The 15,071-nt window shown below is 34.3% G+C and overlaps 2 protein-coding genes across 2 annotated transcripts; one reads left to right on the top strand and one right to left on the bottom strand.

Moving 5' to 3' along the window:
* Positions 1–1,477: 1,477 nt before the first annotated feature.
* On the top strand, positions 1,478–5,629 carry ttc4 (tetratricopeptide repeat domain 4). Its single transcript, XM_067373833.1, has 10 exons — positions 1,478–1,750; positions 1,905–2,022; positions 2,126–2,287; positions 2,390–2,467; positions 2,568–2,692; positions 4,311–4,397; positions 4,488–4,732; positions 4,883–4,967; positions 5,120–5,202; positions 5,290–5,629. The coding sequence occupies exons 1-10, from the start codon at positions 1,640–1,642 to the stop codon at positions 5,390–5,392; spliced, it is 1,197 nt and encodes a 398-aa protein (XP_067229934.1). The 5' UTR covers positions 1,478–1,639; the 3' UTR covers positions 5,393–5,629.
* A 115-nt stretch (positions 5,630–5,744) lies between these two features.
* On the bottom strand, positions 5,745–15,018 carry ttc22 (tetratricopeptide repeat domain 22). Its single transcript, XM_067373974.1, has 9 exons — positions 14,969–15,018; positions 14,654–14,711; positions 12,654–13,241; positions 10,968–11,023; positions 10,689–10,804; positions 9,826–9,944; positions 9,391–9,552; positions 8,104–8,256; positions 5,745–7,342 (listed from the first exon to the last, which is right to left on the bottom strand). The coding sequence occupies exons 3-9, from the start codon at positions 13,212–13,214 to the stop codon at positions 6,815–6,817; spliced, it is 1,695 nt and encodes a 564-aa protein (XP_067230075.1). The 5' UTR covers positions 13,215–13,241; positions 14,654–14,711; positions 14,969–15,018; the 3' UTR covers positions 5,745–6,814.
* Between the last annotated feature and the right edge of the window lie 53 nt (positions 15,019–15,071).

Here is a 15,071-nt window from a genome sequence, read left to right as displayed (position 1 = left end):
CAAGGTAAAAGTATAGTTTAATTTAGTAGCATTGTCGTTTAAAGTATTGATTAAAAAAAACAAAAAACATTAAGAAATACAAGCAATAATAAATGGCACTAATAATAATTGATACCAGCAAGACATTTAATATACATTTTCCCATTTTCTCTGTCCAAAATTATACAGATTTTCAAATCAGTGAGCAGTTAATATCCGCATAAAACAATAATAAAAAAAAAAATCCTTAAATGTTTCCTCTTGATAGGCTGTAACTTATATTTACATTATGTTTGTAGTTTTTGTTTTATTACAGTATGTCATTTTAACTCTCATACAATCTGAGTCTGGTAGAGAAGCCAATTTTCGATGCCTTTCCAATAAATGATGCAACATGAAAATATGTTCAATTAAATATTTGATACAATATGATCAACATTTGCCTTTACATTACAAAGATTTTTGATATCCTTGAAACCGACTTTATGTATATATATATATATATATATATATATATATATATATATATATATATATATATAAAGTACAGTCCAAAAGTTTGGAACCACTAAGATTTTTAATGTTTTTAAAAAAAGTTTCGTCTGCTCACCAAGGCTACATTTATTTAATTAAAAATACAGTAAAAACAGTAATATTGTGAAATATTATTACAATTTAAAATAACTGTTTTCTATTTGAATATATTTCACAAAGTAATTTATTCCTGTGATGCAAAGCTGAATTTTCAGCATCATTACTCCAGTCTTCAGTGTCACATGATCCTTCAGAAATCATTCTAATATGCTGATCTGCTGCTCAAGAAAGTTCAAAAGAACAGTGTTTATCTGAAATCTAATCTTTTGTAACATTATAAATGTCTTTACTGCCACTTTTGATTTATTTAATGCATCCTTGCTGAATAAAAGTATTAATTTCTTTAATTTCTTAAAAAAAAAATACAAATAAAAATTCTTACTGACCCCAAACTTTTGAACGCTAGTGTATAATGCTACAGAAGCTTTGTATTTCAGATAAATGCTGTTCTTTTGAACTTTCTATTCATCAAGGAATCCTGAAAAAAAAAGTACACAACTGTTTTCAACATTGAAAACAATCATAAATGTTTCTTGAGCAGCAAATCAGCATATTAGAATGATTTCTGAAGGATCATGTGACACTGAAGACTGGAGTAACGATGCTGAAAATTCAGCTTTGCATCACAGGAATAAATTACTTTGTCAAATATATTTAAAAAGTACAGTTATTTTAAATTGCAATAATATTTCACAATATTACTGTTTTTACTGTATTTTTAAATAAATAAATGTAGCCTTGGTGAGCAGACGAAACTTCTTTTAAAAACATTAAAAATCTTAGTGGTTGCAAACTTTTGGACTGTACCGTATATAATAGTTTGGGTTTTTTATATTTATTTATTTATTTATTTTTACCCCAGACCAGTTGGTGGCGGTAATGCGTTTCTGATGTGTGTCAAGCAGCACAGCTTGCTGAGGCCATGTGGTTTTCTGCTGTAGTTTATTCTCAGTTTTATCGCATTTTGGGGTTTTATGTTTAGCTCCTCATAGCGGCTACAATTGAACATAGTGACGTATACATATAATACAAAATCTATTTAAGTGGTAATTTAAAGAGAAAAACTATGGCTGCACCAGGCCAAGGCGAAGACAGCGACGATGCCATGGATGAATTTATGGAGAAGTTTAAGAAAGAGAAATACAAAAATGCGTTTAATGAAAGCAACTGGGAGGAGGTAAGGACTTTCATGTTAGTAAAAAAAAACCCACTGTCAACGGTATGTCACCACTGAAGATTAACGTTACCGAAGATCAAACATTGTGCTGTAACATTGCATTTAGCTGTCAGAGCTTATTATTATTATTATATATAAATACGTGTTTTCGCAGGAGTTTGAGAAGGTGCCCATGTTCATGAAGACAGCCCCAGAAAGCATAGACCCCGAGAAACACCCTGATCTCGCCTGCATTCAGTCTATAATCCATGATGATGACAGAACACCTGAAGGTGTGTGGCTCTTTATCTTGCTTTGGATATGTTTTTGTAAGCTATATACCTCTTTTAAATGGCAATTGAATACATTATAATTGATCTTTTCCTTTTTCTTCAGAGCAAGCCAGAGGTTTTAAGGATGAAGGGAATGAGTACTTTAAAGAGAAGAATTATAAGAAAGCTGTAGTGTCTTACACAGAAGGATTGAAAAAGAGCTGTATGGATCTTGAACTCAATGCAATTCTATACACCAACCGTGCAGCTGCACATTTCCATTTAGGTACAGTCAGCATTCCTGTTAAAGTTAGTCTGGCTTGCAATAAATGTGCCAGAATAATTTAGTTTTTCCTCTTTGATTTATGCAATAAACTGTTTCCTTCAGGAAATATGCGTTCAGCTTTGAATGATGCCACAGCTGCTAAGAAAATCAAGCCGGACCACATTAAAGCCATAATAAGAGGTGAGATGTGTCTGTAGCAAACCAGAGTAGACTTTTCTGAAATTGCATTATTTTCTGTACAAAAAAAATATATATCTATATTATTTATACCTGGATTTAGGAGCACAGTGCTCAATGGAGCTGCGTAATTATGCTGGAGTATTGCAGTGGTGTGATGAAGGTCTCAAGCTGCTTCCCACTGACAAGAAACTACAGGAGCTGAGAGCCACAGCAGATAAACTGAAGGTAGAAATGACTGACAGGAAGATATATTTATGGTGATCTATTCTGGATTAATAGCTTTTAAGGTTTAAAGATCAAAATGTCAAATTATGTGCAATTAATATTTTTCTATGAAATGTTTTATGCATAGTATTATGAGTGACGGCACAGAATGAGTTGTTTTATGTTTGATGCAAATTATAAATATATTAATATTTAATTCCACAAAATCATTACAATTAAACTATTCACTTTATTTATTGCACATTATTATTTGCAAATTTACTTGCTACTTAATCTCTCACTGCACATTTTTGTTTCTCATGTTTTCATTTGTTTTTTTCTATGTTTGCTGTTGTGTCTCTTATCTACGCCAAGTACGCCAAGTACGCCAAGGCAAATTTTGGACATTTTATATTCTACAAATAAAGTTCTAATGTAAAAATTATTGCTGCACATGCTGGATACATTATGAGTATTTTTGTTTTAAATAGAGTTAACGATTCTGAATAGACAACTAAACAAAATACAACTAAACAAAATAAATAATTAGGCTCTGACAAAATGTTAATTGCTGCAGTCTATTTAAAGAAAATTGAATTAATATAGATTTTTTTAAAAATCAGTGAATGAATGATTCGATAACTCACTCATATAGATTTTTTACTGGATAAATACCGGTAGGCGTTTTTGAATGAATCTGTTGAATGAATGATTCAATGACAAAAGCATTTTTTTAACAGTCACTTGTCACCACCTACTGGTGTAATGATGTAATTGATTCAATTATTATTTTGATATATACCATAGACATCAGTGTTTATAGCCAAGCTATAAACTTTTATCCCAGTACTTCTGTGATAGTTCGAATTATTGTAACAAAAATAACGATAATGTTTGATTGAAAAGACTTTGAAGCTGTTTCATACCTATACATGATAACTGCTCTCTCTGGCTCAGCAGCGCTGATGCAGATTTGAATGCTCTGCTGTGATTGTACTTGTCGATCTTTTAAAGGAGCCATCGAACGTTTTTTTTACAAGATGTAATATAAGTAAGGTGTCCCCTGAATGTGTCTGTGAAGTTTCAACTCAAAATACCCCATAGATTTTTTTTATTTTTTATTAATTAAATTAATTAAAATATGAGCCGATTTATGCTGTGCGGTAACTTTAACCACATTTAACAGTACATTAGCAACATGCTAACAAAACATTTAGAAAGACAATTAACAAATATCACTAAAAATATCATCCATCTGCCATTTTTCGCTATTGTTCTTGCTTGCTTACCTAGTCTGATGATTCGGCTGTGCACATCCAGACGTTAATGCCTGCCCTTGTCTAATGCCTTTCATAATGTTGGGAACATGGGCTGGCATATGCAAATATTGGGGGCGTACACCCCGACTGTTACGTAACAGTCAGTGTTATGCTGAGATTCGCCTGTTCTTCGGAGGTCTTTTAAACAAATGAGATTTATATAAGAAGGAGGAAACAATGGAGTTTGAGACTCACTGTATGTCATTTCCATGTACTGAACTCTTGTTATTTAACTATGCCAAGATAAATTAAATTTTTCATTCGAGGGCACCTTTAATGATTAATTGTGCAGCTCTAGTATAAATGTATTTTTATTGTAGAGAGAAGCTGACAAAGATGCCAGAAAGGCGAAGGTTAAAGCGAAAAAGGAGCAGAATGAGAAAGAAGCATTGTTAGCTGCCATTAAGGTACTGCAGATACGAAGTTTAATCATAAAAACATTTTTCATAAACCGAATTATGAAAAAGGCAAAATATTCAATGACAGTTTTTACTTAGGAGCGTGGCATTAAACTTCTGAAGACCAAGCTATCTCGACACAGGGGTTCGGACAGTGAGGATGATGATGGTGATGGAGCATCTAGAGGTCTGGCTGATCTGGAGCTTGATGGAATAGGCCCGCAGGAGGCCACAGGAGCTCGTGTGTATATGGATGAGCAGGGAGTCCTCCACTGGCCAGTGCTGTTCCTCTACCCTGAGCACAGCCAAACAGACTTCATTTCTGCCTTCTGCGAGAACTCCAGGTTTGTTAGTCAAAAAGTCATTATCAAAATGCGTATCATTTCTTAGGAATGGAAGCCTGTATAGAAAATTGCTGGAATTTGAGTTATTCTTTAAATTGAAGATCTGCAAATATATTTCATTTTTGTAATCACTCATTTTGTGTTCTTCAGCTTAATGGACCATTTGGTAGTTATGTTTGGTGAAGAGCTTCCTCCTTGGGATACAGAAAGAAAATATCAGCCACAAAAACTACAGGTCGGTACAAAAAGTTCTTAAAACACCACTGATGGACACCTTTTTTTATTCATCACTGTTCACTTTTGCTTGAGAAATTTTAATTAGATGCAGTACCACAAAGAACTTTGATCCTATCCATCTGCATCATCACAATCATGTTTTTTCCCCAGCTTTTCTTTGAGGATCCTGAAAAAGGACATCTTTATCAAGTTGATCTTGAAAAGTCACTTCTTAATGTCCTTCAGCACCAAAGGTATTTCAGAGGAATTTCTTCTAAGTAGTTTTATCACTGCTTGAATTGGGTTTTGATGTTTTTTTCTCTCTGTTTTGTTCTTACCAGGTGCTTTGTGAAGGCAGGATCACCTAGTTTCATTGTGCTGGTATCAGGCTCTCCATTTTCTAAGCAGTTTTTATCAGGAAAAAAGGTCCAGAGATCGAAATAATTGAAATGTTCTGTTTGGACCTTGAAAGACTTTAAATGACTTGGCCATAAGTCAACCTCTTGCTACTAAGGACATTTCTACTCACCCCACCCCTTCAGAAAACTCTGGAGAAGGAGGCAAAACTTTGAAGTGGATTTCTTTTGTGGTGATGTCAATGATTCACTTTAAAAGCAATAAAAACATTTTTTTTATCTGCATGTTGTATGGTATGGATATTAGACTGATGAATAAAATTAAGAAGACTCAATGTTATTTCAGATTTTTTTTACATCTTCATAAAACAATGTTTTTTTTAATACATATATGAAACATGACAATGCAGATCATTTTTAGGTATTTCAGTACACAGCATTTTTACTTTCGCATAATAAAACATGCTCAAAAGAAACTTAAAAGCAGTTAAAAAATATATACACCCAACAAAAAAAAAATCTTATCATTTACCCTTCAAACTAGTATGACTGTCTTTCTTATGCGGAACAGATTATATTTTGAAGAAAGTTAGGAAACAACATTGGAGCCCATTGACTTCAATTGAAAAACACATTTCTCGAATCCCACAGTAGAAGGAAAGTCATACAGTTTTAGAACGTCATGAGGGTGAGTAAATGACAATTTTTATTTTTGTGTGGGGTATTGCTTTAAAACACATTCTGGGGTGATAAAATAAATTAGACCCAAAGATGTTGGAGCCTTTTAAACAACATTAACTCATTTAGTTTCTACTATATACTGTAAACATCATTTACTGAGGATTAATTCATCCACATGAAACAATCTATGATTTAAATAAAAATTTATTTTTCACATACAATCACTGGCATAAAATTATGGAATCACACTTTTACTTTATAGCAAGTTAACAAATTTGGTGGGCAGAATCCAGTCTTTCCAATAGGAATTTATGCGATTGGGAGTTTTCCTCACACAGATTTCGCTAATGGTCAAGTTAGATGCAAATTTGCCAAGCTGAACAACAGAAAGCTGCTTGAAAGTGACTTCTGTTTAAGCTGTGGTTCATACATCTCAACACTATTGATAATGGACAATCAATCTTTTTGTGCATGTGAAATTTCACTGATGTTTTTTGCTAATGTGACTGCACCATCAGGTTCTGAACCCCATGGTACACAGTTAAACGCTTATTTCTTGTCAAACTGGCTCTTCACGCTTTGTGGAATGTGCTGGAGGAAAGTGTAGCCATAAAGACAACATTCCAAAGTGACGCTTTTAACTTTAACGCCATAGTAATACATTTAGGATTTTAGAATACATTTTCTTTGTCCATTTACCAGAAGTGAATACCTCTAGTTTGAAATAGTTAGCTACAGTATTGTTTTATGCCTTAACATGCACAACCCATGGACATCACATTATCAGAACATTATCTGGAGTCACCTTCCCATTGCTCATTAGACCCTTTCAAATAGAAATGGACCTGATCATTGAGAACTTTTTCCCTTGTGGCTTTACGCTCTTCAGCAACTTTCTAACAACTTCCAACTTCCCCTTTCTGATCAGATCTTTTGAGAGCTCAGTCACCTCATCTGTATGTGCTCGGCATAATGCTTTCAACTCCGTCTGAACAATGTTTATTCCGTATCGCTTTTCCGCCTCCTTTAAACATTCTTCTAATTGGGTTATAGTGTGATCTGTGTCCTTCCCGTATTGGTTGAAGCTCACAAGAATAGCCTGTAGCATGCAGCGCAGGACCACTGTGTTTTGGACGGTGAGAGGTTCCAGTTCAAGCGCTTTCCTAAAACAGTCGATCGCGTTCTGCTCCTCTCCTTTCAGAAGCAGGCATTGACCCCGCAGGAGCTGTACTTTAGAGATTGTAGAGCCGAGAGGACACTGTAGAGCTTTAGCCAGACTAACCAGGGCCTGGTTTATCGCCATCTCATCAACCAACAGGGTCTCCTGTAGGGCGTCCACACCCATGTAGTAGTAAACCTGAGACAAGTGGAGAGATGGATATATTATGCTATTGAACTATATAGTGACTATATTAGTAGCTACACTACCAGTCAAAAGTTTGCAATAGCTAAGATGTTTTTGAAAGAAGTTTCTTATGCTCACCAAAACTGCATTTTTTTTTTAAATGAAAAATTCAGTAAATTTTTTTTTTTTTTTTTTTTTTTACAATTTTACGTGTTTTAAGTAACTGTTTTCTATTTTAATTATTTCTGTGATGGCAAAGCTTAATTTTCAGCATCATTACTTCAGTCTTTAGTGTCACATGATCCTTCAGAAATCATTCTAATAGGCTGATTTGCTGCTCAAAAAACATTTCTTATTATATATTAAGTTACAGAAGATTTCTATTTCAAATAAATGTTCTTTTGAACTTTCGATTCATCAAATAATCCAGAGGGGAAAAAAATGTTTTCACAACAATATTAAGCAGCACAACTATTTTCAACATTGATAATGATAATAAATGTTTCTTGAGCACCAAAACAGCACATTAGAATGATTTCTGAAGGATCACGACAGAAGACTGGAATAGTGGCTCCTGAAAATTCAGCTTTTCCATCACAGTAATCACATTTTAAAGTATATTCAGATAGAACGGTTATTTTAAGTTGTAATAATATTTCACAATATTACCGTTTTTACTGTATATTTTTTATCAAATAAATGCAGCCTTGGTCAGCATAAGTTTTCTTTCAAACTTTTGACCAGTAGGATAAGTCTTTTGTTTTTATAACTACCTGACCCATCTCCAAATGAGTCCTCAAACAGGGTCGGACAGCCAAAACACGTTCCAGGTCGGCACGAGCCTCTTTTAGAATCTGACGGTCAGGGATCCCACTTTGGCCACACTTTGCTTTTTCAAGATCCTTTGCATAAGTGGTGACACTAAGCTGTAGAAAAAAATAGAAAAGGGCAAAAAATACATATTTTAAAGTGCATTAAAACCATCAGAACAAGATTAAACATAGAAAACACCCTAACACAAATACATCATATACTGTATAGTGCTGCCACATGTATTTGTTCACCTTAGCCATTATAAGCAAAACATTAAAAAAGGCAGAGGTTTGTTTCAGATAATCACAGTTAATTTTAGAAAAAATTAAGAGAAGTATTTGGACATTTTCTGGTTTATAATTGTTAGTGGATCAAATCACTCTTGAAATGGTCAAATGGGTTTTCAGATTCAGTTTGATTCACTTGAAAAGTTTACACATGCACTGAATCATTTGCAGCAGTTTTTCACACCGTAACTGAATACCTCAGAAAACAGAAAACACTGGATATGAAATAACATTTACCTATAGTCCATTATATGAAATAAAACTCGCAAATGTGTCTCTTTATTGTGTGTAGGTTGTGAACGAGCAGCAGACTTTATACTGCAATGAAACACCATTTATATCAATATATCTAAGCAGCATTTAAATTTGGGACACTTTATTTATTTATTTGTTTATATATATATATTTTTTTTTTTCCTTGGGGCTTGTGCATCAGTACTGATTAAAGACTAGAAATGTTCCTAATGTGTACTTGAGGGAAACTCATTTCATCCACTAAAATGAAAAGTGAAAGTTAGGCTAAAAAGAACATATATTTTAAAAATGCCCACGTTATTACACCTGTAATTACTTTCTTTAATTACATCTATAATTACACTGTTGACCCCTCTCTTCCCTTTTAACCCACCCTTAAACCTACCCATACCACATTCACACATTTTAAATGTCCAAATACTTTCGGGATAAACTTTATATTATCATTTTTAGTCTGACTCATAGTCTTTAAGCCAAAAAATGGGTGTTTCTTTGTCTTTGCAGAAGCATTTGTTTTTGTTATGCTAGTTTATCATAGGGTGTGATTCAAGGAGAGGTTATATTTATATAAAACAAATACATAAGCCGATTCAACATATTCAATGTTTGCGAGAGTACTTTTATATAGGCACGTAAAAACAAAGAAATATAAATGAAAGATTTGAATATTTTGTTGGTTGGGAGATAATGAAGTATTTCTCTTACCTTGGCACGTGTGCAGTATGCCTGCCAGTTGAGTTCTGCATCAGGCAGGACATTCAGTGCCATGTTACAGATACCTATGGCCATCTCCAGTTTGCCTGACAGCAAGAACACGTGCGCTAGCCTGTTGAGTATGAATGCATCATCTGTGGCGAGCTTAATGGCCTGTGAAAATCAGCAGTGAGAATAATCTAATCATTTAGAGCCTTTACACGGCATCATTACTCACATAGTCACATTATTATAAGCTTTCAGTTTATCAGCTGATGTTTAACATATCAAACATAAGCTTAAGCTAATCTTTCTAATGCATGTGTCAAGAAACAACAAAGTTGCACCCATGCATGTTTTGGATACAGAGAGGAAATGTGTGCAAATAAATAATTAGCTTGACCACAATAAAACATTCTACATTTTTCCTAGGCTGATATTCAGTACCGATCCGTAACACGTCAAAGGGTCAGATCCAGAGAAACCACAGTCATGGACTGACATTGGCACAGTGGAGAACTCCTCCGTCCGCTCCAGCATGAGACCAACATAACACCAGGCCAGGGCTAGAGAGTAAAGGGAGATATAAAGACATCGTCTTAATGATTCCTTGACATCTGAGATCGGCTCAGGACTCTGATAAGAAGTCATAAAAAGCCAAGCGTGACATGTGGCAACTTAAAACTGGAAAGGCTGGTCTGTGAAACCTTTTACTTCTTCTTTTATGTACAGTACGGGTGGATAATGGAGTGGGCCAGTGGGGCCGGTGCCCTGGGGCTTCTGGTTGTCAGGGCTCTCAAGGTGTGAGTGAAGTAAATGTTAAAAGTTTAATGACAGACAAAAAGCACTTGAAAGTGTGCCAGTGAGTACTGTCAATGTGAAATAGACAAAAAAGGGGAAGTTCTCTCTGTTCTTGGCTACTCTATACTATCAAGGCCTCCTGAACACCTTGCCATTTTAGTTAAATTATGGCCATAATTCAACCAAATTAGTACAACATGGCCATGATTTATATAAAACAAGGCAACTAATTAATAAAATGTAGCCATTCATTGAAGTTGTGGGAAGTAATTATTATGTGGCCAAAATATCTATTTTTCTGCATGTCATGTGCATTATTTGTATTCATAGCTACATTATTGCAGCATATATCACATTTGCAACTTCATATCCAATATTTGTGTTAATTGGACATTACATCTCACAACTCTAAATTCAGTCCTTAATTAATGGCATCATCAATGAACTGACTGTGCCTTATTAAAAACCAATAAATCCAATCTTCATCATATATAATGTATGAAAACTACCTTTGAGATGTGTGTTGTCAGATTGTAGAGTCTCTGCGAGAAGCTTGAGGCCCTTGTTGAAATAAGTCAGTCTTGTGAGGTCAATGTCTTTTGAATCCCTCACAATTCCATCTAACCTATTAAAACAAACAAATAAAGGTTGAGATCAGCCTATTAATGTTAAAGTTCATGATAAGGAATGACTGAGCTGCCTCAAATGCTTAGATATGCAGTCATACTGTATGTTTGATGATGTGTTACAAATGAAGCTAAACGTGTTGAAAATACTTATGCAAATACCTTATATAAATTGTTGCCATTTTGAAATACCAACTTTGTTTTTCCTCTATTGGTATCTGTAAGAAATAGAACAGAACTTGTTACACTCTAAAACACAAAATGACTGTGTACTGTATGTACTGTGTTCATTTCCACATTGATTTTTTCACTGTATTTCGAATTGTGCATTGTATTTGGTTGTGTTTTAGGGTTAAAGGAAAGTTATGGAAAATTATTGGTACCTTTTCCAGTTTTTCTATAGATTTTTTTTTTTTTTTGTGATTATACTTGGCTCAATTACATGACAAATATATTTGTCTATCTATATCTAACGAATCTTTCAAAAATATATTAAAAATTAAATTTATACATACAATTGCTTGTATACATCTTTTATATAACAAGTAAGTTTTTAGTATCTGAATTAAAATTCATTCGGATATTTTTTTGGAAGAGGCATTAAGTAAAAATGTCAAAAATTGTTATAATAATGAAGAAAAAGCCTAGTTTAAGAAATGAGGACCTTAGCAGACCCTCATGACTGTGTGTCAAAGTCATTAAGTCTCTTAACCTCCTGGGACCCAGGAATAGACTTCTGTCCTCTGTAGTGGACATTATATTTTAGTGATTTTCTCTGACATCATACATGTCACAGTTTTAAGTCTGGATGTCCTGTAAAGAACACATTCAGGGCTTTGCAGAGATACCAGATTTTTAGAGGTTTCGCCATTAAAACAACTTCTTGGTCTTTAATTATGACTGAAAATGAAAATAAGAGTGCTAATGGAAATATGATAATATTTTGAGATTAAATTTAAAATTTATTTAAATTGGATTAATTTTCAAATTGTTTATTATAAATCAACATCTCAGGAAAATGTTATGGGGTTTCAAATCAAAATATGACTTTCTGTTATGAAACAGAACATTGATTTCATACATGTCCACTGTAGAGGACACCAGGACTTAAATCATGTTTATCAGGCATTTTAGGAGATACAACAAGTGAATAGGGAAAGAAATTATATGTCAATATTCCTATTAATTATTAGATATTATTATGAAAATGTTGCCAATTATTGCTCCCATTATTACACTTCTTTTTTCATTGCATGTTGCTCCAAGAACAGATTAATATGCAAATTAGATACAGTGTATAGATACATTGTATTGAATGGGAAAACCGATGTATGGCCATTTTACCCTCATACTGCATAAAGTAAAATGGTATATCAATTAATTCCATTATATGTTTCATAACATAGTTGAGAATCATCTTTATACATAGTTTGGTTAAAAACAATATTGAAGCCTAAAAATTGATTGGTGATTAAAAAAAAAATCCCATTGTTTTTGCCTATAAATGTCATTCCATGTTCAACTTAGTCCTGGTGTCCACTACAGAGGACATATCATAACATATGAATAAAATATAATTTTCAAAAAATGTTAATTTTTCATTTGTTTCTTATGCTCTAAACAATATAATGACGTGAAAAAAATGCTAAATTAAAAAAAAAAAATGTTGGGTCTCAGGAGGATATAATATCAGATATTTTTAGCCAACTTTAGCTATAAAAAATCACGTGGTGCGACTCCCCAAAAACGAAATATGTATGAATAATTAATTTTTTAATAAAATACTCTTATATGTCATTTACTCTCCTACAAGATATCTACGTCTCCCTGAAACTGTAACGTGCTCACCAGTTCCTCTCCGTAATCGAGAGCACGGTTGTACAACACAAGGGCAGCTGTCAGTCTCTCCCGTAAATCTTCATCCATCTCCAGCTCCACATCATGAGGATGTGCATACGCCTGTTCAGCCAAGCACCGTGCCACCCTGAGCCTGCAGTCTGTCTGGTTCTCCCCCATCTCTGGCTCCATGAGGGCAGCCACACGCTCCATGCACTCCCCCTCCTCCAGCTCGCGACCCAGGCGTTCGTATACGTAACCCAGGTTGGCCCAGGCGTTGAGGTTTTCGGGATCCTCTTGGCAGATGCTGTGAAAGGCCTCTTCTGCTATCTCCAGTTCATCCATATGAAAGGCCAGCAGGCCCAGCATATTGCGTACAGCGTACTGTAGTCGACCCGTTTCAGCTTCGAGCTCAGCCCTGAGGCTCTCGCGCTTGAGCTGGGTGTCTCGGTGCCGAAGTGTGGCTGGTCCTTTAGGTTCACCATTCAGATTCAGCTCCAAATGAAAGTGGCCAGGGATGTAGGCCATTCCCTCAATCAAAGACTCGATGTCCTCTTCTGTGCTGTCCTCCATTATCTCCTACACACATACTGACGATGCCTGGCTAAGACAGAGGAACTTATCAGTGGGACAGGAAATACAGGTTTAAAGAGGAGGAGAAATAAGACATGATTAAGGAAGGTTGTGGAACATGTGCTTTCTTGCTTCCTGTAACAGGTTTCTCCACCCCGCCATTGTGGTTTTTACATTAACCTTGTTCATTTTAAAAGAAAACATGGGCGTTTGCTGTAGTAATTGTGTAAATAGTGAGTCCTGCTTTCTGAATTTGAGTGACACACCTGGGATTGTCTTTTGCCATGAATCAGCAAAACATGGTGAGGGAAAGAACACTACTTTGAATGTTGTCAGATATGATAGAAATGTAAAACAATCCTCTGCGCATAAGATAACATTTAAAATGCATTGTCTACCAGCTATTAGTAATTCACAGCTTCCTGGTCTGTGGTTGAGTGAAAAATGTTCTTAGGTGTGAGATAAATGTCATTAGACATGAGGAAGTTCATGTGGTCTAATAAGCATTTTGATTTTCTTTAAATCATTTTTGTCTGAGTGCAAGCAATATGAAATGCTGATCTGAACTAGGCTGAGTGCTGTCAAATATATTCTTTCTTCTGCTGAATACTTGAAGAAGAAGAATGTCAGTAACCAAACAGTTGATGGACCATCATCTTAATAGTATGGGGGGAAAATACTATGTAAGTCAATGACATTCTTCAAAATATCTTCTTTACTGTTCAGCAGAAGAAAGAAATTCATACAGGTTTGAAACAACTTGTGGGTAAGTAAATGATAAAAGAGTTTTCATTTTTGGGCGAACTGTCCCTTTAAGGTCTAAACTGGGTTTAAGTTCTAAAGACTACAAAAATTATAATAATTTACTCACCCTTATGTTGTTCTAAATGTGTATGCCTTTTTTTATTCTTTGAACATAAAAAGAAAAGTTTAGCAGAATGGCTGAGCTGCACTTCACCATATAATCACAAAAAATGGGGACCAGGAATGGTGCCATATTAATAAATAAATATTCCATTAATATATATGAATAAATTCATAAATATTAATATATATGAATAAATGCTATAAATGAATAAAAGTCAGATGGGAAAAAAAAATAATTTACATTTTTTTAATGACAAACATATACTGTATATTAAGTTATTGATACTTTCAATGAAAATTGTATTTATTAATATGTCACTGTGAGTAAATGAGGACAGAATGTTAATATTTGGATAAACTATCGCTTTAAAACATTAAAATAATATTTAAAAAAACATTCTAAAACATTGAAATAATATAAAACAATTATCTTGACCAATTATCTTTCAAACAACACAATTCTACATAAAAGTCAGCTCATAATTTTCATTAGGTGTAATTTCCGTTATGACCACTAGAATGAATCCTTTCACTAAATATAAAGATCATGCAAAGAGACAACAGTTACTCACATTTGATGATGGAGGAATCTTTTGTGACATTCAAGTAATCCAGACATGAAGTGTCAGGCTAGGGGGAAAATTGAATTTCTCATTGTTGCTCATCATATCAAGTCATATACACAAGCAGAGTGGTATAAGTAGGCCTATATTATGATCGTATATGCATATACTGTAGGCTACATTCTCTTATTTTGATTTTTTTATATTTCCATAAACTATGTATCTACCTGACAGGTCGATATCCTTCAAAGTGCAGTCAATTCTATATATTAAGCTCCCATTTTAAAGTAGGCTACATGTCTGAACTGACATTTTTATGGTTACCTCAGACTGGAAATATGGGTCTGTTGTGTGAGGTAATTCTCCTCACGCTCCTGTTCTGTTTTCGTCCCTGATGACTATAACAGAGGGGAGATCCTCATTGTGC

The sequence above is a fragment of the Chanodichthys erythropterus genome, chromosome 21 (genome assembly GCF_024489055.1).
Source record: "Chanodichthys erythropterus isolate Z2021 chromosome 21, ASM2448905v1, whole genome shotgun sequence".
NCBI classification, from domain to species: domain Eukaryota; kingdom Metazoa; phylum Chordata; class Actinopteri; order Cypriniformes; family Xenocyprididae; genus Chanodichthys; species Chanodichthys erythropterus.
The sequence above is the reverse complement of the archived record's forward strand: the minus strand, read 5'-3'. Positions and strand labels throughout refer to the sequence as shown.

Coding starts and splice junctions, on each gene's coding strand:
- ttc4 (XM_067373833.1), top strand. CDS start 1,640: ATGGCTGCACCAGGCCAAGGCGAAGACAGCGACGATGCCATGGATGAA. Junction 2,468..2,567: donor CATTAAAGCCATAATAAGAG/GTGAGATGTGTC, acceptor ACCTGGATTTAG/GAGCACAGTGCTCAATGGAG. Junction 4,398..4,487: donor CATTGTTAGCTGCCATTAAG/GTACTGCAGATA, acceptor GTTTTTACTTAG/GAGCGTGGCATTAAACTTCT.
- ttc22 (XM_067373974.1), bottom strand. CDS start 13,214: ATGGAGGACAGCACAGAAGAGGACATCGAGTCTTTGATTGAGGGAATG. Junction 10,805..10,967: donor ATGGCAACAATTTATATAAG/GTATTTGCATAA, acceptor TTGTTTTAATAG/GTTAGATGGAATTGTGAGGG. Junction 8,257..9,390: donor CATACTGCACACGTGCCAAG/GTAAGAGAAATA, acceptor TTTTTTCTACAG/CTTAGTGTCACCACTTATGC.